This window comes from Rhinolophus hipposideros (assembly GCF_964194185.1).
Source record: "Rhinolophus hipposideros genome assembly, chromosome: 17".
NCBI classification, from domain to species: Eukaryota; Metazoa; Chordata; class Mammalia; order Chiroptera; family Rhinolophidae; genus Rhinolophus; species Rhinolophus hipposideros.
Genome location: NC_138063.1, coordinates 25571301 through 25595798, shown reverse-complemented (window position 1 = coordinate 25595798; position 24498 = coordinate 25571301). Strand labels below are relative to the sequence as shown.

The window sequence follows — 24498 nt, the reverse complement described above, 5'->3', positions numbered from 1 at the left end:
GAATGAAATAAACTATGCATGGAAGAAAAATCCCCAAAGCTGTTTTTTCATTTCCATCGCTGTTTTCTATTTTTCTCTTCAAGAATAGGGACATTCTCAGAAATATGGCAGTGATCATATTGTAGATAATGGTCATACTTCCCATATAACTAATTTTTTTTTTTTTAATTTTTTTTTTTTTTTGCTTAAACAGTTTTTAGAGATATATAAAGCAATTTCCCCCTGGTGTTTGTGTGATTCTTAAAGCAGTGTCACCATTCAGCCAGTAGAGGGTGCACAGGCAATGAAGAGAAAATTCACAGCCTTAATCTGATTTACAGAAATATTTTACTTGGTAGCATCTTTCATCTTCAGTTTCATACTTGTAATAGTTTAAATAACCTCTTATGAACTCTTTGAGATGTAACTTTTACATAGTTCTTGGAGCTCAGGATCTATATCAAACTGATTAGCAAATAAGCAGTTGGTCCTCTTTTGTAATCTCAGTTCTATCACTTACAGCCTTTCTCACCTTGTGAGAAAGAAATCTCAGTTCCTCTGAGCTTTAATTTTCCCATCTTTGAAATGAGATGGTAATATTTGCCCAGCTGCTGTTATCAGTGTAAATGGAAGATTAAAATGAGAAAATGTATTTTATAATTTAGGAACTGGGACTCACTACATAAGACTATAACATTTAGTTTTATGACTTAAATTTTACTAAGCAAGCCTGTAATATGTGGCTATTTGAGTATGTTCGATTTTTAGTAGATTTTTAGTCCCTTGGAGATATTGTTTCTTGCATATGCCCAGCATATTTCTGAAGGCATAGACGTCCAGATATTTATTGAATGAATGAGTGAATGAATATATTTTGGGTAAATGAATTCTGTCATGTTACATGGTTGTATGTGGGGAAAAAACACAAAAATGTTCTTTTCGATAGACTCTAATATTCACGGAAGACTCAGATAATTTTCAGCTGTGGAAGAGTTGGTGGTGTTCAACTAAAAGAGCAGGTTTGTCATTATCTCCAAATCAAGATAGTCTTTTTCAATTACACTTTATATTGAAGTTTGCAGCTACTAGAAGAGTAAATAAAGATCACCCATGCTATTAAAGAAGACCTGATCGTTATGCTGCACAGAACTAACTCTCCTTTCTGTGGAATCCCTGCAGGGTGATAAGTCTGTCAGAGTCATGCGTTCTTCGTTGGCTGCACAGCAGACCTTTGTAGATCGGCTGGTGCACCTCATGAAGGCAGTGCAGCGTGAAAGCGGAAATCGTAAGAAAAAGGTAAACCTATGGGCTTTGCTTTCTGTTGATGACTGATAATGTCTTGGCATCGTAAAATACTGAGCTTTGGTACTTTCTTTTTGGGTTGATATATTTTCTGAAATTCTTACCATGTCATTATAGTAATAGGAAAACTTGAAAGTACTGATTATTTATGAGATCATGTTTTATGAGTTTTCATGTATTGATTTAATCCTCACAACAACCCTGTAAGTTAGGTTAGGTACTATTATTATCCCAATTGTGAGGAAAAGTAGGGTTAGAGAGGTTAAGTAATTTTTTCCAGTGTCTTCAGCTCGTAAGTGTTGGTGTTGGGATCTGTACCCAGCCATTTTGAGTCCATATTTTTTCCTACAGTATTTTCTTGACTCTTATTTTAGAATCTTAGCATCCTAGAATATAATTCATTTGACATGGAAAGGACTTCTAGAGATCATTTAGGTTAGAATTCATCAGTGAAAATGAAGGTTTAGAGTGACTTCCCTAAGGTTGCAGAACTAGTTGTTCTGGCTTTGTATCTGTTCTTATGGCTATTACATTGACCTTGCTCTCAACAATGAGGCTTCTTGATGAGAATAGATGAGTGTCTGTTCTTCATATGTCCCTTTACCTAATCAATAGCCTAAACAAAGACCTGAAGCAGGGGATGGAGTCAACCTTGTGAATATCTAGAGGAGACTATTCCAGCCAGAGGAACAGCAAGGATAAAGGCCCTGCTGTGGGAACATGTGTGACATGTTTGAGACACAGGAAGAAGCCCAGTGTTTTTAGAGCAAAAGGAGTATGTGAGAGAGGAGTAGGAGATGAGGGCAGAGACAATAGGGAAACAGGCTTTGTATCTTTGTAAGCCATTAGGAGGGCTTGGACTTAAGCACTAAGTAAGAGTGGAGGCCGTTGCAGGTTTTGAACAGAAGACTGACAGGAGCTGACTTTTATTTTAGCAGCAGCACTCTCGTTGTTTTTGATAAGAGACTGTAAGAGGCAAAGGTTGAAGAACAGGAGCAGTCAGGAGGTTATTGCAGTCATCAAGATGAGACATGACGGTGCCTTGGACCCCAGGACTTACAGCGGTGGAGGTGCTGGGAAGTGGCTGGATTTCTCGCCCTTCTCTTATTGTCTGCTTTCTGGTGATTTTATGCTTTATTAGCACATCAACTAGAAATTGGTTACGATAACTTGAAATTCAGAGTAGTTGACATTGCTTCATACTAGTATATCCAACAGTATATTTAGTTATGTAGATTTACTAAGTTTTGTAAGGAATATGTAGAAATTTATATCAGTTTTCAGTTGACTTGAACTTGAACTTTCCATGATGTAGAAGGAGGATTGGGGTGTTACTGAAGGGAAAGAATGTAATTTTATGTCTCGAGGTCCTTGAAACATTCTTTCCCTGAACTCCCGTCTCACTGATTTCAGAGTCCTCTCCTGTGATGCATATGTGTTCAGTGGGATCATGGTTGAAGTGCTTTATGCTTCTGGGATTAACAAGTCGAGGTTTCCCCCTTAAAGAAAAAACTCACCTGTTTAAAGGCTGCATGACTCACAACTTTCAAAGGAAATAGATTGTTCTTGAAATTGAATGGAAGGGTTTGGTCTAAACACTACAGATGCTAAGCTGCTTCACTGTGACTTGAATTTCTCAGTTTCTTAAATCTTGGTTCAATGCAGTAGTCATGTGAGCTGAAGACAATAAATGATGCTATCTTAGGAAAAGTTTGATCAGAGTCAATGAACAGTAAAAGGTAGCATTCAAGTTCCTCCAAGTGAATTGAGTTTACTTTTTCAACCCAAAACATGCACTTGCTCAGTATAATGAAATTCTCATTTAGTATTTTGGTCATGGAAAATTAAGCTTCAAATGAAATTACAGTTTCTCTTTGTGGCTTCACAAAGCCTTTGAAAACAGAAATTTAATCTTTAAATCTAGGTCTGGTACACTCCTGGCTGTCAGCCACAGTAAGAGAAATGTAGTCCTTAATCTTATGGAAGTCCAGCTTTCTCGTAGTCGGAGAATTACTCCTTTACATGCATGCTGCTGCTCTCGTCAGCTTGGTTATACGTGCTTATCTCACATAAACACTATCTCCGTTATGTTACATTGCATATATTTTTGTTGTGCTTTGCAGATACTTTAAAGTTAATAGAATCAGTCTTTATGTCTTTACCATGTTTTATAAACTACTTTTCCATTTTAACCTAATTAATCCTTTCTGATTTGTTCTAGAATGAGAGACTACAGGCGTTGCTTGGAGACAATGAAAAGATGAACTTGTCAGATGTGGAACTTATCCCATTGCCTTTAGAACCCCAGGTGAAAATTAGAGGAATAATCCCAGAAACAGCTACATTATTCAAGGTAATTGTGATGGACCTTTAATATATATGATTGGAACCTAATTCTTTAAAGCTAGAACAGACACACTACCTTTGAAAATGGTTACGTTGCAGGTAATATCTGTAATTGTATCTGATTTAATAATTGCTAGACAAACAAGATACCTTCTGTTTATCAGTGTGTTTTTATTTAAGATCTTGTGTCACCAGTAAGCATTAAAGTGTGAAATGTGTAAAATACTTTTATTTCACTGGGTTGATTTTTAATCTTTAATTCTTTGAACTGCTTATAAATCAGAGCCACACCATATAAGCTTCTTTTTTAAAAAGTTAAATTGAAAATTTTATATTGCGTATTCAGCTCATAAGTTTGCATGTTTAGGATGAGTCCCAGTTAACTTTTTAACATTTGTCAATCTGATATCTGTTCCTGTGACTTGATTTTTATAGTGATTCTTTTTAGTCCTTGATAGCATGCCAGCTTTTCTATAGGCTGGCCACCACTAGGATAGTAAAAAACAGATGATGGCAACTGCCTTCTCTAATTGGGTCAAAAGACTGAGCAGTATGACCTATGAAGTATCACTAACTGCCTGGCATCGTAATGAATGGTCTCGGTGAGACAGTGTTTTAGTTTTTGGTTTTGTGATTCTAGCAGTTGAAGGGCATAATTTGCGTTGGGAAATTACTTTGTATCAGATAAGGAAAGGATCATCAAACAACAAGGTAGGTTTATAAAAGGGGGTATCATTACAGTAAGAACTACGTAGTTCAGATTTTTTAAAGGGTGTGTTTAAAGGCAAAGTATGTGGGCATTCTTGAAAATTCTGAGTTGAAGTTTAGGATTAATGGCTTTGGGGCATTTGCTACATAACTCTTGCTTAGTAATTCTAAGTCATTTTTGTGTCATGAATGCCTTCGAGAGTCCAATGAAGGTGATGGATTACATTCATTTGAAAGTTACCCATATGCTCGCACATACCCTGGATTTCTTTCACACAGGTGCAGGGGAATCCATGGATTCTTATTGTCCTTTTATGAACTCCTTAGAGCTGAGAAGATTATGGACCCAGTATTTGGTGTTTACGGCCCTTAGCGTAAGCGCCAGAGTTAGATCTTCATGGGGAGTGAACCCGTTAAAGGGGTGGAAGGAGTTACCTTGTGGTTGTCAGCTACTAGTTTTAGATTTCAGATGAAACCTGAAGTTCAGAACCAGATCTGAATCTGAAAAGGGAACTCACACCAAAGTTCCTCTTGCTTGGCGTTCATCTTCAGGAAGATCACTTCCAGTTACTCTTTTTGAGCTTTTGTGAACTAGGATACAAGGTCATTGATAAAATATATTTTTGCCTGGGGTGATAAAAGGATACTCGAAATTTAAGATACTTTGAAGTTCAGAGTTTCCATCCACTAGAGGTTATAAGTTCTAAACATATAAAGCATTTTTGATGCCTTTTTCCCCAATATTTTATAGGAAAAATTTTTAAACACACAACAAATTTGAAAGAATATAGTAAATAACTATATGCCTACCACTTTAATTCTGTTATTAACATTTTATTATATGTGCTTTATCACATAGTTTTTCATCTCTCTGTGATATGTTTTGTCCTGTTAATTTCTCATGGCCAAAAGTAAATTAGGGTTATTATCATTTGTTTTCCTTACTTGTCAGACTCATTTCTTTTCTTTGGATTATTATAACTTTCTCCAAATTTCCCATCTTATGTACTTTCTTCTCAGTGATTAAAACCAATAGGGCATATCTCTCAGAACAGTTTTCTGAGCTTTATCTCCAAAGTAGCAGTCCCTCAGAGGGCTACTGGATGTGAGATTTTGTTTCAAAGAGAATTAATTATGTTATTTGATTTAAACACATACCTAAACTAAGTCAGATTTTATCTACTTAAGGGAAAGATTCTGGGGAAAGCCTACAGTTATTCCAGAATAAAAGATAAAAGGTATTTGAGATTTCCTTTCATTTTATAAAGAATAATTCAAGTCTGCTAGCTGTATAGGTAGTCACATACTTGCCATTAGAAACCAGGGTTCTTGACTTTTTATCTGGTGCATTATATGCCGCACTGTTCGACCTCCTTCACTCCAGTATGTCACTAATAATACAAGCACTGATGGCAAACACATTATCCGGCATGGTGCCAGACTCCTGACCTTCTCCAGTTTCAGACTGCCTTAACGACTCCGCAGAGGAGGTGTTGCCTTTATCTGACAGGTGAGGAAACTTATCAAAGAATGTGTGCAAGACTGTCTAGCTCCTGTCTGGCAGGGCCTGGACTCCTATCCATAACTGACTCCAGACCTTGTGGTCTTTACGCCATGTGGTCTTCTGACTATTACTAGCTAGCTCACCATTTACTCCAAGGAATCCTAATGCATCTTGTTTCTTTAGGTCCTGTTTACCTGTTTACCTTGCAAGTCAGCATTTTCTTTTGTGTATAATAAGTTTTTATGCATGAACTTACACCTAAACTTGAAAACAATATTTTTATTTCCAGAGTGCCCTTATGCCTGCACAGTTATTCTTTAAGACAGAAGATGGAGGCAAATACCCAGTTATATTTAAGCATGGAGATGATTTACGCCAAGATCAACTTATTCTTCAAATCATTTCGCTCATGGACAAGGTGAACATAACCTTATGTTGGTGGGGAACATTATTTCATTTTAGAAAGCTACGGCTTAGTGCATATGCTGCATATGGACATAGGGTGTTTTTGTAACATTGAGGTGCAGAGCTCCTCAGTGTCCACTTGACCTTGAACAAATTTGGTTGTATACGCTGCAGAATTGCCCTTCTGATGAGTATAAAATGAAACTGCGTGTGGTCTTTTTTATAAAAACTTTTTTCCCAATTAAGTTCTCCCAATGTTAGATTTAGTAATTTCCTTCCTCTTAGTCAACTAGATCTTCTTTTTAAAGAAAGAAGAAAATCCGTCTCTGTCCCTGATTTTTAAAGAAACATATTTGTCCTCATTTCCTTTTTTTCTGATTTCTAAAGTATTTTATGAACAGAAAAAAAAAACCTGCATACATCACTAGAAGGAAATCCACTGTTCATTGCAAACTACTGACAGTGATTTAGAATAAGACAAAATATTTAGCATACCATCAAGTAAGTGCTTAATACATTTGATGATGAAAGTTAAATTAACTAAATAATTTAGTTAAACCTTAATATTGGTTCACCTCCTAAATCTCTTATATTAAACTGCTTATAATACTCACCTGAAAAACTGTTTCATAACAGTCTTTACATTTGATTAACATATTTTATCTTTTGATCACAAGCTGCTACGGAAAGAAAATCTGGATTTGAAGTTAACACCCTATAAAGTATTAGCCACTAGTACAAAACATGGTAAGTTTATTTTACATTGTGACTGTTTATTTTACTGTCCAATGAGTATGCTTTTCCTATTTTAATTGAAAGTTATTAAGAATATTCGAGATTGAACTCATTTGTAGCACTGAAGACCAGTTGAGCCTGCCTGCCTACCTCTCTCTCTCTTCCTTTTTGAAATCATTAAACAATTTTTGGGAGAAAAATTAAAACCTTTATGATGTATTTCTTTGCATTCAAAACTGGTTATAATTCATAATACTTTCTTACTGTGTCTCAAATCATCATTTCGGAAATACTACGACCAGAGTGGCTTTGTACTGTGCTCCGCTTATAAAAGCCTCTCATTAACTTTTTTAATACAGATCTATAGCATCCAAGTCTTTTTGAGATTGAATAACCTTTGGAAGTTCGGTGGAAGATTCCCTAGGAATGCTAGCCTAGTGCCTGTTGTAAATTCCATAGTCTTGTTTCTCTTAGAGTTTCTTATCCTTAGATACCTTGGAGAAACAAAAGTATCGTATTTTGCCATGTATAATGCTCACTTTTTTGCCCAGATTTGTGAGGGAAGAATAAGGATGCGCATTATACATGGGTAGTACTAATTCCTTACATATATAAATGTTTTTAATTCTTTTATTTATGCTTATGAGTTAAAAATGTAACTCTAGAAATCAATAATGATATTGCCGTGTTTCTCTGAAAATAAAACCTATCCAGACAATCAGCTCTAATGCGTCTTTTGGAGCAAAAATTAATATAAGACCCGGTCATATAAGACCCGGTCTTATATATAATATAACATATATGTAATATATATAATATATAATATAATATTTAATATAATATACAATATATAGTATGCAATATTTAATATAATATATAATATATATTATGATATAATATGTATGTAATATATATGTATATTATAATACCAGGTCTTATATAATATATAGTAATATATAATATAATATAATATAATGCAGTATAATACCAGGTTTTATATAATATAAGACCCGGTCATATAAGACCTGGTCTTATATTAATTTTTGCTTCAAAAGACGCATTAGAGCTGATTGTCCTGCTAGCTCTTATTTTTGGGGAAACGGTATCCGTATGCAAAATACCACGGATTATGATAATCGGTTTTGTTGAACTTACTACGAACTTTGACAAAGAGTTCTTGGCCTCCTATGATGCATTAATACCGTAAATTTGTTACTGCTATGTAAACTTTCTTGTACCTTGTATGTGTTCTTGTGTTTTGTAATTGGTTGTTACATAAAATTTCTTGTACCATAATATGTTAAAAAATAAGTTCTGAAATTCCTTTGTAATACAAAAAACAAGTACCTAAATGTAAACAAGTAAAAATTGAATTAAAAAATTAAAACAAAAGATTTTTTTTCCCCTCTGAAAGTTTGGACCAAAAACAAATGGTGTGCATTGTACACAGGAGTGCATTATACATGGCAAACTACGGTATCTCTTTTAGGTTTCTTGCCCTTCCCACAGCCACTCCCAAATCTTTTTGATGGCTTAATTCCTCTTCTCATTTTCCTCTTAGAATGATCTTGTGAAAAGTGCAAATATTCTCTTTAACTGTCCTGCATAAATTGGTTTACTAGCTTTTATTTGCTCTTGGGACAAAGACAAAAAAGGCTTAGCTTAGTTTACAAGTTCTGGCATGGTGTGACACTCCTCCTGCTCCTGTCCGAAGCCTCCCTTTTGCCACTGTCCCCCTTGCTTCCTAGGTTTTAGCCACACTGGCCAGCTTCCATGTTCTCGAATGCACTGTGCGCTTTTCAGCCTAAGGCCTTCACACAGACTGTGTGCATTATCTTTATTATTCATTTCTCCACAGCTTTACCTGTTAACTTTCATTATCCTTCAAAACATGGCTCAAATTGTCACATGCCCTCTGATCTCTAGTGTAGTGTAGGTCTCCCTACACTATTCCCATTCATAGTCATCCCAATAAAACTTGCAAGCTTGTACGGTCTGTGAAGGCCAGGTCAAGGCTCTATTTCTTACCTAGGATAGTTCTTGCTACATAGTAGAAAAACAATACAAATCTTAAGTGAATTAATGAAGACTGTTCTCTATTTATGATATAAGAATGAATGAGACATTTCATATTCAGGAGGAGTATCCAGTTCCTAATTTGCATGCAAATAATTATGATATAAGGCTCACCAAAACCAGATCACAATTGTTTATGATTCTGAAATAGGTTTCTTCATTCAACTTTGATTTTTTTTCATAGATTTGTTGTTTTACACTCCTGTTGTTGTTTCCAGATGATTAGACTTAGGTTTTCTCCTTTGTGTTCTCCTGAATTCTATCTCTGTCCCCTTCTTTTTGGTCATTTAAAAGGATTTATACTTCTCATATCATTTCCAGGAAATGGCAGAAGATGGAGTATAAAACAAAAAAAGCTAATGAACATAATACAGTTTCAGGGTTACACAATTGATATTACATAATTTGGATTTCTTAGTGATTTTAAATGTGGAATGGAATATTTTTAAATGGTATGTTAAAAACAAAACAAAACAACTACAGCATGCAGGAAGAAAACATTTTAATGCCAGATTTAAGATGCTTGGTCTGTTACTTTGTGTTCCTTATGTGCAATAATGGAAATTGGCCTAGAGAAACATACAGATTAGATTAGTTTAATTGAGAAAAAAAGTTTCCGTATAGTAACTATGATATAAACGCCAGTATAAACTTAGTGTTTACAGGCCTCTCCAAGTTAGTTGTTCAGGGGTGTAGGATATACGTTTTTAAATGAAAGTTATTCTTAGCAGAACCTTTATTTGTATTTTTTAACCAATAACTATGCTTAATGCATTGTGCATATTTCTTTGTAGGCTTCATGCAGTTTATCCAGTCAGTTCCTGTTGCTGAAGTTCTTGATACGGAAGGAAGCATTCAGGTACAGTATCTATTTTGAAGATTTATACAGTTCATGAATATATTATTGTTATAAAACTTTCAATCATTATGAAAGTATATAGAGTTAAAAATTAAAGGCTCTTTTTAGTCACTCTTCTTCCTTCAAGGTTTTTTTTTTTCCTTTCCTTAGAAGTAAACAATGTTAACAGTTGGAAATTATCCTGTGTAAGTATTTACAGATGCTCGATTCCTTAAAGAATGCCTGGCACAGAATAGGAGATCAGGAATTAATGGGTAAACACATTTTAAAAGTTTATGGTTGTATTTCAAAGAATGAAATATTATAATTTCATCATTGATGAACATTTGATCACTTCCGGTTTTTGTTGTTACTCAGAACAGTGCTGCAGTAATATTTTTGCTTGTGCATGTTTTGCACAATTGCTTTTTTAAGACCCCTATCCTCCACTTCCAACCTCTTTGTTCTCCTTTAATACAGGGAAAGGCAAGCAGTTTCTCGACTATGCCATGTATATATATCCTTGAAATTCTTTTTCTTTTTTGCATATTAACTACATAGATTAGCTCTGATTATATCTTAATGATTTATTTCTGTTATCTCTTAAGTATATTTTTTCTTTTTCCCTATGTAAGAAAAATGTGTGTAATTTACACACAAAAAAATGATACATCTGAGATTAAAGATAATACAGAGAAGGGCTTGATAGAGGACATTTGCTACAGTGTGTTTTTGTCTTTTTCAGTACAGAGTATTCCAGTAATTCAGTATGGAGTTTAGATTTGTAGAAAAGTATTACTCTGATTTCTTGGCAAAGCAAGTAGTAGTTATTCTGTTCTTATGTTTGGGGTTAAAAGCTCAGGATCAGAACATCAAACAGCCTGGGGCTGAAGTTTTGCTCTGCAGCTTTCTAGCTATGTAACACTGAGTGACTGTTTAACCCTTTGTGCAAAAAAATACTTAATATAGCAGGCCTGAGACTACTACCTTTAGAAAGGCCTGATTGCAAGGTTAGCCTTTGGCTGGCATCTGGGAACTTGACTTTTCAGTATGTTCCCTAACTGATACGGGTGGGTCACTATGCCTGTACTGTGCAAATAATGTGATTTATAGCAAACATGCTTTCCTTTGAAAATTTTGATGGTTGCTAGACAGACAGTGCCTATTGCTGTAATAAATCTTAGTTGTGCTAAAACTGTATGTTAAGACTGTGACTCCATCTAAAAAATCATACCTGTCACAGGTCTTGGGGACCCTTTCACAAAACACTTCAAGCCTCAGGTTTTGCATCTATAAAATTTGGGTGATCATTTATAGTACTTGGCTCTGGGATTGTTCTGAAGATGACATGATATGCATGCAGAGCTTTAACATGACTTCTAACTGAAGTCATGTTCAAGAAAGTTATCATTGTGTTGCTGTGTGCATTTATGCTTTTGTAAAGTAATGACAGTTTGTATATTGATTCTTGGTTCTTTGTCTGATCTGTGTATATAGTGTGGCTGTGCCATAGGTTATTTTCATCTTTAATTTTAGTAGATAATTAAAAATTATTTTCTAAAATAGTTGTACCTCTTGTGTTTCTCATTGTTACACGTATTTGCTTAATCTTGGTATTGTCACACTTCTAAAGTTTGGTAATTTATTGTGGTTTTAGTTTGCATTTCCCTCGTTCTTACAATACCTAATACAATTAAACACTTGTTCTGCTGTATTGTTTAGGGAATAATGACAAGGAAAAAAAAGTCTGTACATGTTCAGTACACATGCAACATAGGGGCCTTAACTACATAGTACAGATTAGCAACAAGGTAACATTTTCCCCTTGAATATTTTCCACTCTGGGGTTGGTTGGTATACCATCCATGGGTTGGTTTACAACCCGTGGATAGGGAGTGCCAACTGTAATTAAAAACAAACTCACTCACGTTCACTTGCAGGAGATAGATAAAATAAAGTTATATATTAAGTATAGAGATAAAGCCTTAGATTTATTTTATATAATGTTTTTCCTATGGCACAGAAGTAGCAGCATATGAATAGTGTGTGTGTGTGTGTGTGTGTGTGTGTGTGTGTGTGTGTGTGTAAACATAGCATTAGATTGATTCCAGAGGAATATGCTTCCTAAAATCTGCCTTCTATAATGACTGACTAAATTTTAGATCAGACACCGATGGTCATTATTTACAATTTCAAAATTCCAGTGTGCTTAAGGATTGTATTGGATTTGTAAACATGTAAATAATAACTTTTCAGAACTTTTTTAGAAAATATGCACCAAGTGAGAATGGGCCTTATGGGATCAGTGCTGAGGTCATGGACACTTATGTCAAAAGCTGTGGTAAGTTTTTCAAACTACTGCTTTCCTTTGATATGTTAGAATAAAGGAGTGTGGGCTGTCTTGATATTGCCATATTCTTATACATGTAGAACATGTTAAGATTTTGTCTTAGTCCTTTCTGGCTTCTGTAACAAAATACCAGAGACTGGGTGGCATATAAACAACGGAAATTTATTTCTCACAGTTCTGGAGGCTGGAAGTCCAAGATCAAGGAACCAGCATGGTCAGATGAGGGTCTTCTTTGGGTCGAATACTTCTTTTTGTATCTTCATGTGATGGTGGATGGGGCTCATTACCTAATTACCTCCCAGAGGTCCCACCTTATAGTACTGTCATATTGGGCATTAGAATTCCAACATGTAGATTTTGGGGAGACACAAACATTCAGACCATAACAAACTTAAATGCTCCATACGAAGAGTAAAGAATGCAAAATATCGATGAAAGAAATCATTAATGTTTTGATATAATGGTAGTAATGAGGTATAAATTCTATTTAGTTTTTAATGGATGTATCTTTGTAATCACTTAACTATTTTATTATTATAAGTTATCTCTTCCTGGAAGCTGTTAATTTTCCCCTCCATTTTCCCTGTGTTTGAGTAATTACAATTAAGTAGACTGCGGGAGAAATCTCAGTCAGCAATATTGATGCTTTAGCTAATTCTCCAGAGGTAAGATAACTGTGTTGTGTTATGAAGGTGCCTCTCATGGTATTTTTAGATTACTACTTACGGTCCATTCCTGGAAATAAATAAGTAGCAGTGTGCCATAGGGATTAATTCCCATGTGTCTGTCCTCATGAAGTTTACATTCTAGAGAATTATTTTTTATTTTCTTAAAGTATTCTTTTGTTGCCTTTTTTTTTTTTTTAAGTATATAACTAGACTGTTTAATGTAGGGTAAATAAAGGAGTTGATGATGGAGTTCAGCTCTAAATGTTATATGGTATATGCTGCTCCTGTTTTATATTAATATTTATTTCTGTTTATTTCCATATTTTTACCTGTACTGGAGCAATCAATGCTGGGGGAGCTAGTAGAGACTTTCTAGGCATATAACAATTATATATAAAGTTCATATCACTTTATGTTTATACATTGCTTTGTTGTACATGACATTTACGTTGTTTTTTAAATTAAAATATATTGGGGTGACAATGATTAGTAAAATTATATAGGTTTCAAGTGTACAATTCTGTAATACATCATCTATATACCACATTGTGTGTTTACCACCCAAAGTCAGTTCTCCTTCCATGACCATATATTTGACCCCGTTTACCCTCTTCTACCACCCCCTCCCCACTTACCCTCTGGTAACCACTAAACTATTGTCTGTGTCTATGAGTTTTTGTTTCTTTATTTGTCTTGTTCCTTTGTTGCTTTCAGTTTTATATCCTGCATTATGTCCCGTATATCAATGCAGTCATGTAGTTCTAGACTTTTTCTGTCTGACTTATTTCACTTAGCATGATAATCTCAAGATCCATCCATATTGTCACAGATAGCACTATTTTTTCTTTTCTTAATGGTAGAGTAGTATTCCATTGTGTATATATACCACATCTTTTTTATCCATTCATCTGCTGAAGGACACTGGTTGTTTCCATGTCTTGGCCACTGTAAATAAAGCTGCAATGAACATTGGAATCCATATATCTTTAAGGAGAAATGTTTTCAGATTTTTTGGGTAGATACCTAGGAGAGGGATTGCTGGATCGTATGGTAATTCTATTCTTAGTTTTTGGGGGAACCTCCACACTGCCTTCCATAGTGGCTGCACCAGTCTGCATTCCCATTAACAGTGTCTAAGGGTTCCTTTTTCTCCACAGCTTCTCTAACACTTGTTATTAATTGTTTTGGTGATAGCCATTCTAACCGGTGTGAGGTAATTTTTCATTGTGGTTTTTATTTGCATTTCTATGATGATTAGTGATGTCGAGCATCTTTTCATATGTCTTTTGGCCATCTGTATATCCTCTTTGGAGAAATGTCTATCAGGTCCTCTGTCCATTTTTTAATTGAATTGTTTGTCTTTTTGTTGTTGAGTTGTATGAGTTTCTTATATATTTTGGATATTAGCCTCTTATCGGAGGCGTTGTTTGCAAATATCTTCTCTCATTTGGTTGGTTGTCTCTTTGTTTTGTCTACGTTTTCTTTTGCTGTGCAGAAGCTTTTTAGTTTGATATAGTTCCGTTCATTTTAGCTTTTACTTCCCTTACCTTTGAAGTCAAATTCATAAAATCCTCTTTGAACCCAAGTTTTGTACCTATGTTTTCTTCTATGTAGTTTATTGTTTCAGGTCTTATGTTTAGGTCTTTGATCTATTTTGAGTTAATTTTTGTACATGGTGACAGAAAGTAATCTGGTTTCATTCTTTTGAATGTGGCTTTCCAATTCTCTCAGCACCATTTATTAAAGAGGCTTTCTTTTCTCCATTGTTTTTTTTTTAAAAATGTTTTCGACAAAGGAGCCAAAGACATTTTAAAATTTTTCACAGTGCTCCTATGAAGTAGTATTCTAGATTATTTTGAACCACAGAATTTATTCCCAAATTTACACTTGATGATACATTTTTGGCTGAGAGGTATAGATAAAATGTATTCCTAGAAAATTTGCAAACACTAAAATAAAACGTGTGTGTATGTTTGTTAGAATCCTTTATGTTGTTAATTTCTCATTTTCACTAAAGAAACAGAACATGTGTTACATGTCATTATGTTTCTCATAAAAATGATCACATAACAGTGTAAGACTAAAAAAAAAATGTTGAAATATTCCAGAGAAAATGTTTCCCGTCTCCTGCTTCCGCTTGCTCTTCCTCTGTATTTTTCCCTCCTTTTCTTCCCTCCCTTCCTGCTTTCCTTCCTTCCTTTTTGTCTCCCCCTGCTTTTTTCTTTCCTGTTTTTTTTCTGATTTCAAGTCTGTGCTTTCTATGATCTGAAAAAATTACAGATCATCTAAAGACAACTCGGTGGTAGATCACTCACATGACAGGTAGTTTATGTTGTTTTTCAGCTGGGCTTGTCAGTGATGTCATCTGGCCTTTCTGATGCTGGAGCTTCTCAGAGCTGGGTTCTAAGAAGTATTCTAGGAGACAGGAGAGGGAAACTGTTGGTTCTCAAGGCCTGGACTGGCAAGCTGGAGCTTTGTCATTTCTGTCATATTCTGTTGGTCAAAGCAGTCACAGAGCCTTCCTGGATTCGTGGGGAAAGGAGTATAGTTCCCACCGTGAATGAAAAGAGTTTTAAAAAATGTGTGGTCATCTTTAATTCACAACAGCTAACTTTCAGTACCTTATTAAGTAAGATATTTTGCGTACCCTCCAACAGTTATCTTGCATTTTTTACTTGACTTTCAGATAGTCACTGTAAACGTTTTTACATCATAAATCTATTTAGTAAAGGAATGTTTATTTTTTTCCTGTTTGAAATATATATACAAATACAGAGCCTATAAATATTGACTAAAATTTGAAAGCTTTGCTCACTGATTAATTTCCAGAACATTATGTTATGGATCCATGCAAGTGAATCTGGGAAATGTAGTCTTTTACCGAGGCACAGTCTTGCCGCATAAATCCTGGTTGTTGTTTTTAAAGTATAGATAGGATATTGTGTAGGCAAACTATTAGTCCCTGACATACTAATATAATTTGAGAATCACTGATTTGTTTCCAGTCAACTATAACTGTTTTGTTACAATTAAGTAAAATTTGTTAGTAGACTAGTGATATGATTAGAAGCATTTTTCGAATGGCAGTGTGTGATCTACTCATTCTGTAGATTCTATTCATTCTGTAGATATGGATATATTTTGAAGTATATAATATATAACGTTCTCTGCAATTAGAATATGGTTATTTATTCTAAACAAATATACTTTAGCATAACTATCTTATTGGGTATCATGCTTATCAAAATAAGCCACTTTGGGGAGGAGGAATTATAAAATGCAAAAATGGCATGAGCAAGGAACTCAGAGTCAAACTTTAATTCAAATCCCGACCCACTGACCTGACAATCCCGTTAACTCCTAGAGCCTGACGTGTTTCATTTGAAGGATGATTCTAATACTCAATGGGGTTAGTGATGATGAAAATAACGTACCTCACTAAGAGCCTAGCCTTTAATAAATTGTATCTGTGTTTACTAATAATTAAAAATTACTCCAGTGATTCTAGCATCACTTACATCATTTTTGGACTTCTGGAATGGCCTTCAGAACCTGAATCCAACGAACTTGAATGTTTATTGAATGTAGACAGGATTAATTTGGTCATTAACATGTAGTCCAGTCTGTTTTCTACATATTGGCTGAAATAAACATGGTTTTGTAAATATTGGTGTAGTCACATGTATGTTTGCAAGTTGTATTTGTTGTCAGGTTACTAATGGGCAAAGTAGGGAGGGAAAAAAACAATCTCCAAATTTTGTTTGATCATTTTGAACACGTGCCAAGTTTCCAGACTTTTCAGAAGACAAAGATAAAAGAATAAAGCTAGAGCCAATAACACTGCCCCTAACCCTCGTCGTATATAATTTTTCCTAATTCTTTAGAAGGTTATGTTGTGAGCTTTATAAATATCTTTACCACTCAAGTGAATTCATTTTTTTTCTATCTACTTGTGCTTCAAGATTCTTTCTCTATTATTTTTTTTAAAACCCTGAATTTTTACTTTTGTTATCTTGTAGACAACACGGTTGTGGTCTGAATGAGTCATGTATATTTCTGTAGACACTTCTTTTTCACTGTCATCATCAACATGTGTCCAATTTGAAATGAGAGTGGTAGACTTATGTTATAATTAAGGTTCCTGGAACCTAAGTTAACTTTTGATACAAGTGACTTTTATAGTTGACAAAATCCTACATGATATTTTTGTTGCAAATAATTTCTTTAGTGTTTCAAGTGATACACTCTTTGTAGAGTCAAAGAAGATTACAAATTTGATTTCAGAATTTAGATGAGAAATCAAAAATAGTAGTAAGCAAATTGAAATTAAAGTAGCACAAACTGCTTTTACATTCAGTGCTATGAATAACCTGATTTGCTTGTGGTTTTCACAATTTTTTAAACTCTTATTGCAGCTGGATATTGTGTGATCACATATATACTCGGAGTTGGAGACAGACACCTGGATAACCTTTTGCTGACAAAAACAGGTAAGATATAATAGCTACTAGTAGATAATACATTTTATAAGCCATTGATTTTTTTCGCCTGGGAATCTACTGAGTAACAAAATAATTTGCATAAGTGAAGATAAATCATAGAGTCTTAAAAGTCTCTTTAAATGGTAACTTTGAAGGGCATCTGGGGGAAACTCCCACCCTTTGTAAGTAGGTAATTCTCTAGATGGCCATCTGACCCTTGCTTCTTATAATGCCTTCTTTGGTGGAAAGTCCAGTCTCTTACTTACTGTACAGGTCTAGTTAGAGTGTTCTTTCTCTTACTAAACTCTCATCAGACTTAACTCACTTTCACCTCTATCTTTAATTCTTTACTTTTCCGTGGAGTAATCATTCTCCTCCCCTTTCTTCCTGATAATTCTGTGGCCCTGTGGCTTTAAACTTCATCTCTGGACACAACAGCCAAACTTACAGCTCTCTAACTCAATCTATTTTAATCGCTTCGCCCTGAAATGTGCAATCGCTTATTTGAACTCTTAATTATATAGGTAGTTGTAAAGGTTGTTCCCTTCCTCCACTAACCTGCCTAAAACGTGCTCCTCATCTCGTTGTCCCATCTCAGTAAGTAGCTTTAGCAACCCAGTTGTTGAAGCTCCAGAATTAGGAGTTGTTTTCAATACAACTCTTGGCCTCATCTCACAATATTGAACTTACCTGCAAATCATGTCTCCTCTTCACCTCTCAAATAGATCAAGAATTTACACTCTCTTCCTTTCCATTGGTTTGACCCCATTTGAAACCACCATCTTTTGCCCAAACTATTTGAATAAAATCTGACTCTTCATTATGGCAGTCGTGGTTTGTCCATACCAGTCTGAATGTTTAAATGTCAAACCATCGCTTCTTGGCCTTTTGGCTAAGATCAAGTGTAAATGTCAAACCACTCTTGCCTCAGCCCCGTGCCCTTGTTTCCTCTTCCTGGGAAGCTCTTCCTTTAGATCTTTGTAAGTCTCACTTTGGTTATTAAAATTCTAGTGACATTTCCTTAGGGAAGCGTCTTCTAATTCTCAGATCTGAAATAACATATACCTGACACCCCACCCTGCCCCATTACTCTCTGTTTTGTTTTCTTTATATAACACATCACTAGCTGAAGTTATCTTTTTTCTATAATTCAATAAATATTTATTGAGCACCTACTGTGTGCCAGGTATTGTTGTAGGTGCTGGGAATACCAAAATGAACAGAACAGGCAGAAATCCTGACTCTCGTTGAACTTGTTGATTTCCTATCATCATCTTCTCCCATTCAGCATGCAGGTTCCATGAGAACAGGGACCTTGTTCACCCAGCTTCCACCATGCCTCCAGAGCCTTGAACCTGAACTACACCTAGCCATAGTGTTTGATAAATCAGTGTCGCATTAATGAATGAATCGATATATCTGCTCTTGTATGTAGGCTTTTCTTCCCTAAGCTAAATAATTCAAGTTTTTTCAGCCTATCTCAAAAAAATAGATTTTAAATTACTTAATTAAATAGTCTCTCAGGTAAGGACATTTTCTGTTTTGTTAATATTCCTCCCAAATTGTGACACTAAGGATTTAACATAATACTAATGGGTAGTGTTATTAATAGAATAACCCTGTTCATTCACACAGTCTGCAATTTCTTCGATTCAATTTTAAATAGCTAATGTAAAAAATCATCTGCAGTACAGTGGCATGTGGGAACCATGTCTGTGTCAAGGCGAAGCAATACCTTTCATAACCAACACTGAAGGAACGGAATCAAATTGTCCTGGAGGGTCTTACCTAATTCGCTAGTTTAGCAAAGGATATTTATAAAATGTTACAGTGTGTTTGGAGAGAATTGTAATTTTCAAGAAGTTTTCCTGTGTTACTTCCTTAGCTCTCTTTTTGGTTGAATCTTCTAACCATGTTTATCAAGTTACCAAAGTGATTCCATTTGTTTCTATGATTTAAACATTTTATAACCACAATTGAATCTTTAATGTATAGAGTAGCATACATCTATGGTGTTATATTCACAGGTCTTACTTGTATTTTCTTTTGGAAATTGATAAGATAGAACTTTTTCTGTTGGACTTAGAACTGGTGATGTATGTGTGCTGACGCGTGTGAGTGCCTGCGCATGTGCGTGTGCGTGTGTGTGTGTGTGTGTGTGTGTGTGTTGATGAGGATATTTTAAGAATAAAATTTGGAATGAGGAGTATACCTAATCTATTTTTGTGGCCCAGGTCACAATTACCTTGTTTTATGGAAATTTAATTATAAAATTTCAGAAACAGAAGCTTTAAGTTTCTTGTTACCAGTTTTCCACTAGAGGGTGCTCCAAATTTATCTTTAAAAACAAAACTTACCTTAAAATGTGCTAGATAAGAGGCACATTCTCTTTTAAAATGCCTTTCTTTGTGTTAATTTTTTCTTAACTGTTTTGTAATGTTTCATCCATATAGTTAGCATTTTAAATCTTCACTAGGATAAATGTTTTCAAATTTCAGGTTTAATTTAAATAAAATTAGATTATATAAGGAAAGTGTGATTGTGTCAAGGTAAATGGAATTATAATGCATTCTTCAACTTTTAGAAATGTATGATGATTAATTTGCAAATATTTTTTTATCTTTGGTTATTTTTTACTAACAGTCCTTATATTTCAAACCAGTTTTGTTATATTAATTACACATAAGTGGTAAATAAACTTTTAGACAACTGTTACATATTCAAAATGAATTTTGAATGTGGTTCTTTGCAAGAAATACATGTCAGTGCTTGAATACCATGAAGCATCTTCCATTGTATATTTTGGGACCATTGTACCTCCAATAAAGACTGTAACATTGAAAATTTAGAACTTTAGGTTATCTTATGTAACTGTACAGTCTTCTCTATTACTGGAGCTTTTTTTTAACGAAAAGGTAACATTTCTTCTATTCTTCAAAATACAGCATCTTTTGTCTTCTGTTCTTATTTGACATTTTGGGTAGGTTTAAAGTCTATGCCTCTGCTTTGGATGAAAGTGGTTTGGAATTGGAATCAGAGTTCCACTGATTCATCTGTGTCCAGTTCTCTGGTATGAGAGGTAGAACAAGGATAAGAAACACCCAGTTTTCATTTCACTGGAGTCTTTTTGGGACTTAACCCCAATACAGTGTTCCACCCTGTAAATATAGATGAGACAGAAAAGGGTCAGACTGAGAAACTTAGGAATGTGTAAAGGAAAATGCTTCACTGAATCTAGAGAATTTCAAAATCTATACACTGGTAGTGTGCAAAAATGTGAAATATGGGTCTCAATTACAGTTTTCCTAGAAATTGTTTTGCCCATGTTTTATTTGGTTTTGGATACTTTTAGCTTGGTTGATATTTTCTTCATTTTGTACAGCAGAGGGTGCTGTGTATCCATCATAAATATAATACTAAATTCCTTTGTCAGTGTATTTTCATGTGGTCGATTATAACATTGTTTTCTTGAAGCAAATTTGGAGTGACTGATATTTCACTTACTAATGCATTAATATAGCATTATTTAAGCACGAAATCATAAAATTTAAGTTGTGAATGTGATTGAAAAAATGGATTTTTTTCTGCTGTCTTTTGAGGAAGCTTTAAATTTATTCAGAACAATCAGAGGGGTGGGGGGAGACCAATGTAACTGAAACACTTGTTCATTGTTTATGGTTTACAAACTTTAATAATAGAATGAACATATAAAAGCAATATGTAAATAACTAAAAAACGTTCACAAATGAAAGCAAGGAGCTAAGTATCTGTAGCACCTGGAAAGTTAGTTGTAGGTCCTAAGTATGGCCCTTCTAATCTGAATTAGACTCATTTGTATAGTGGGAGGAATGGTGGCCTTTTTGTCACGGCATTTCAGAGTAATACTCTTTGAGCCTTCTGTCAGAAAGCTCAGAGTAAAGAAAAATAGTCATTCTTATTGTTATCCTAATTGGAAAAAATTTTTAATGTTTCCTATCCTAATCTTTACCATACTTTTATATGAAATTGATTCATTTCCTTTTTTAATTCTTAGGAACATCTCACATAGGTTAATATGTCAGGCTCTAAAGTCAAATTCTTTGGGTTTAAACTGCCCCTCCACCTTTGGGTGACTTTGGGTGAGTTATCTAATATATTGACTCAGTCTCTTCTGAATATGTAAATAATAATAGAACATCTTTCCTGGTGGTATGAGGGTTGAATTAGATACGTAATATATTAGAATTTTCAATGATTTTGTGGTACTGAGCACATACCGTGTTTCCCCGAAAATAAGACCTCGCCAGACAATCAGCTCTAATGCATTTTTTGGAGCAAAAGTTAATATAAGACCTTGGCTTATATCATGTAAAACCCAGTATTATATCACATATTATATTATATCCGGTCTTATACCAGGTCTTTTATTAATTTTTGCTCCAAAAGACACACAGAGGTGATGGTCTGGCTAGGTCTTATTTTCGGGGAAGCAGGGTAGCTGATTATGGTTTTGTTCATTTGTTTTGCCATTGAGAAATAAGAATGCTTTCCATTTTTGACTTATGTGGCTGATATTTGGAATTGTAATTTTAGAGATAAGATCATTAATTTATTTAAAAAAATCCTCTTTCCCACCCTAAAAGCCAAACTTTTTAAAGTTACTGCTTTCTAAATTCTCTTTTGAGTGGCTGTTTATTTCAATAGTATAGGAAGTTTTATATAAAAGAAGGCAGTCAATTTGATCATTAATTTAATGTTTCTGTGTTTTAAGGTAAATTTTGATATTTTAGAAACGTACTTTGTTTTTTTTTTTAGTTACTTATGGTGTTCAAAGTCTTCTTACATAGTAAGAACTTAGTTACTCTTCAAATGGTGCCTTCTTAACTGTTTGTGTTTAAGTTATGCAGTTAGGTATATTATACTATAAAACCTAAATGTACATACTTATTTTCTTAATGTGCTTGTTTATTCTGTGGGAAATGAGAAAAAGGGATATAAAAAGTTTTATGTATTTAGTAAGCACCCAGTAAGTGCTTTTAGAATGAATAAATTATTTTTTTAAAGTAATTTTTATCCACTTTTAGGATTCCGTGAAAAATCTGTTTCGTGTCTCTCGTTATTATAGACTATGGACAGACTGTTATTTACCAGTTTAATTGTTTTTTCTCAGTTGATGTATGGGGATTCCCGTGTAGATAACTGCTTTTCTCTTCATGTTTTCAAGATTCTCTCTTTGTCATTAACATTTGGCATTTTGATTATGATCAAGGGAATCATTTCATAGATTGTGTAGATGACTGACCACTGCCCTGTACACCTGAAGCTGAACAGCAATTATTGTAACAGTTATATATGCAATTATTGTAGCAATTATTGTAACAGTTATATATGAGGTCAGAGGGGTAGCACTTGGGGAGAGAGGGCTTATCACCCTTTGTGAGGGGTGTAAATATCTAATCATTATGTTGCTTTGTACACCTGAAACTAATATAAAAAAATTTAAAAAAAGAAGTAATGAAAAATGATTAGGTGCTATATTCTGTGATCCTAAGGATATAGAAATTATTTCATGGAGAAAATAACTTAGGCTGACTCATAAAGAAGGTATTGCAAATGGACATATAGAGAAAAACGCATTCTAGTGAAAGCCCCAGTAGCTGAAATAAACAATGTCTTTGCTGCTAATATATAGGCTGATTAAACTGATCTGAGGTCAGATTGTGGAGGGAAATAATTCTACCTCTTTTTGGATCACCTTTTATATGGCAAAGCTTAATTCAGTCATTGAAATAAAATTGTAGATTTGAATATTAAATTTTTTTGTGTAAGTTTTCTTATCAGGTAATATATTCCTTAATGCTGGTTTGACACTGTGTTTTGCTTTCCAGTGAACAATTTGGGGGAAAGGTAAATTTTAATGTACTTTAAAAGCATTCAAGGTTCAACTATAAACAGGCAGCCATAAACCAGATTATTAAAAAGTTGATACATTTTCTTAGTGACCCCCTAGAACAAAAAATGCGTCAAATTTTAAGGTAATATGGTTGTAAATACAATACAGGGTAAGTTTAACCCTGAGTTCATTTAGCTAATTCGTCTTGCCACTCTCTCCTCCACAATGACCTAAGTGAAGTTGAGAGTTGTATTAGTCAGTATTAAGTAGATCAGAAGCTTGAGTTTTGGCCTGTGTCAGTCCCACCTGGAGAAGGAGTTAAAATAGACTGATGGGCTTCTGATTGAGTAGAAATGGTAGGACCTGAAAATTTGTTTTAGTCGCAAAGAAACTATCCATAATTATCTGAAAAAGTTATTAAAATTATTTTCCCTTTTTAAAATCTGTATCTATTTGGATTCTAGATTCTCTTGTTTTTACTTCAATCGAAACTACATATCATAATGGACTGATAAAAGCAGCAAATGGGAAAATCCAGCTGTCTTCTATAAAGCCAGACATTAAAGAGATTAGCAAAAATGTAAGACAATGACACTTCCCACTAAATTATTTTTTTTGTTTTAGAAAAGTTATTCTTAAAAAACAAGTTATGTTAAAATTTTATTAACTTACTATTTTTAAATTAATATTTTTGAAAGGTCCTGAGACCAAAATATTTTAGAATTGCTCATTGAAGGCCATTGTTTTTCATCTTCAAGGGGTTACTGTTCTGCTTTAGACATTAAACAGTTCTCTAGAAGAAGAGTATTTCAGGGGGAAAACCTTCATTGGTTAATGACTATAGAAAAAACATAACATTTAAAAATTTGTTTTTTTCTTAATGGAAATAGACTGTATAGTCAATATATACTGTCTAGTAGACATGGTTTGTCCCCTTTTCATCAGTTAGCATACTTTTGTCACTGTTCATAAGAAGCCATCTTAAGAGTTGAGTGTGAAATAATAAATTATATGAAACATTTAGCAGATAATTGGAATGTCTATACTAATCTGTACTTACGTATGTCTTATTGTTCTGTATTACTCAAAAACTATTGAAAAATATTTCATCATTTCTATGCTTTTAATTATAATTGAGAGATACCTGTAACCAAGTATATCATAAGAGTTTCACTCATAAGTATTGGGGCATTTGTAGTGTGGGTACAGGGAGCATTTTTAATTCCAAAAATAG

General features: G+C 34.2%; 1 protein-coding gene across 2 annotated transcripts in view; it reads left to right on the top strand.

Annotated features, from left to right (window-relative positions):
- PIK3C3 (phosphatidylinositol 3-kinase catalytic subunit type 3) overlaps positions 1-24498 on the top strand; it is a 129298-nt gene that overhangs the window by 73648 nt on the left and 31152 nt on the right. For both annotated transcript variants that reach the window (XM_081078333.1, XM_081078334.1), the window contains 7 exons: positions 1159-1275; positions 3503-3634; positions 6129-6257; positions 6922-6991; positions 9850-9914; positions 12150-12234; positions 17327-17401. In XM_081078333.1, the coding sequence (XP_080934459.1) occupies positions 1159-1275; positions 3503-3634; positions 6129-6257; positions 6922-6991; positions 9850-9914; positions 12150-12234; positions 17327-17401 (673 nt within the window). The remainder of the gene's footprint in view (positions 1-1158; positions 1276-3502; positions 3635-6128; positions 6258-6921; positions 6992-9849; positions 9915-12149; positions 12235-17326; positions 17402-24498) is intronic.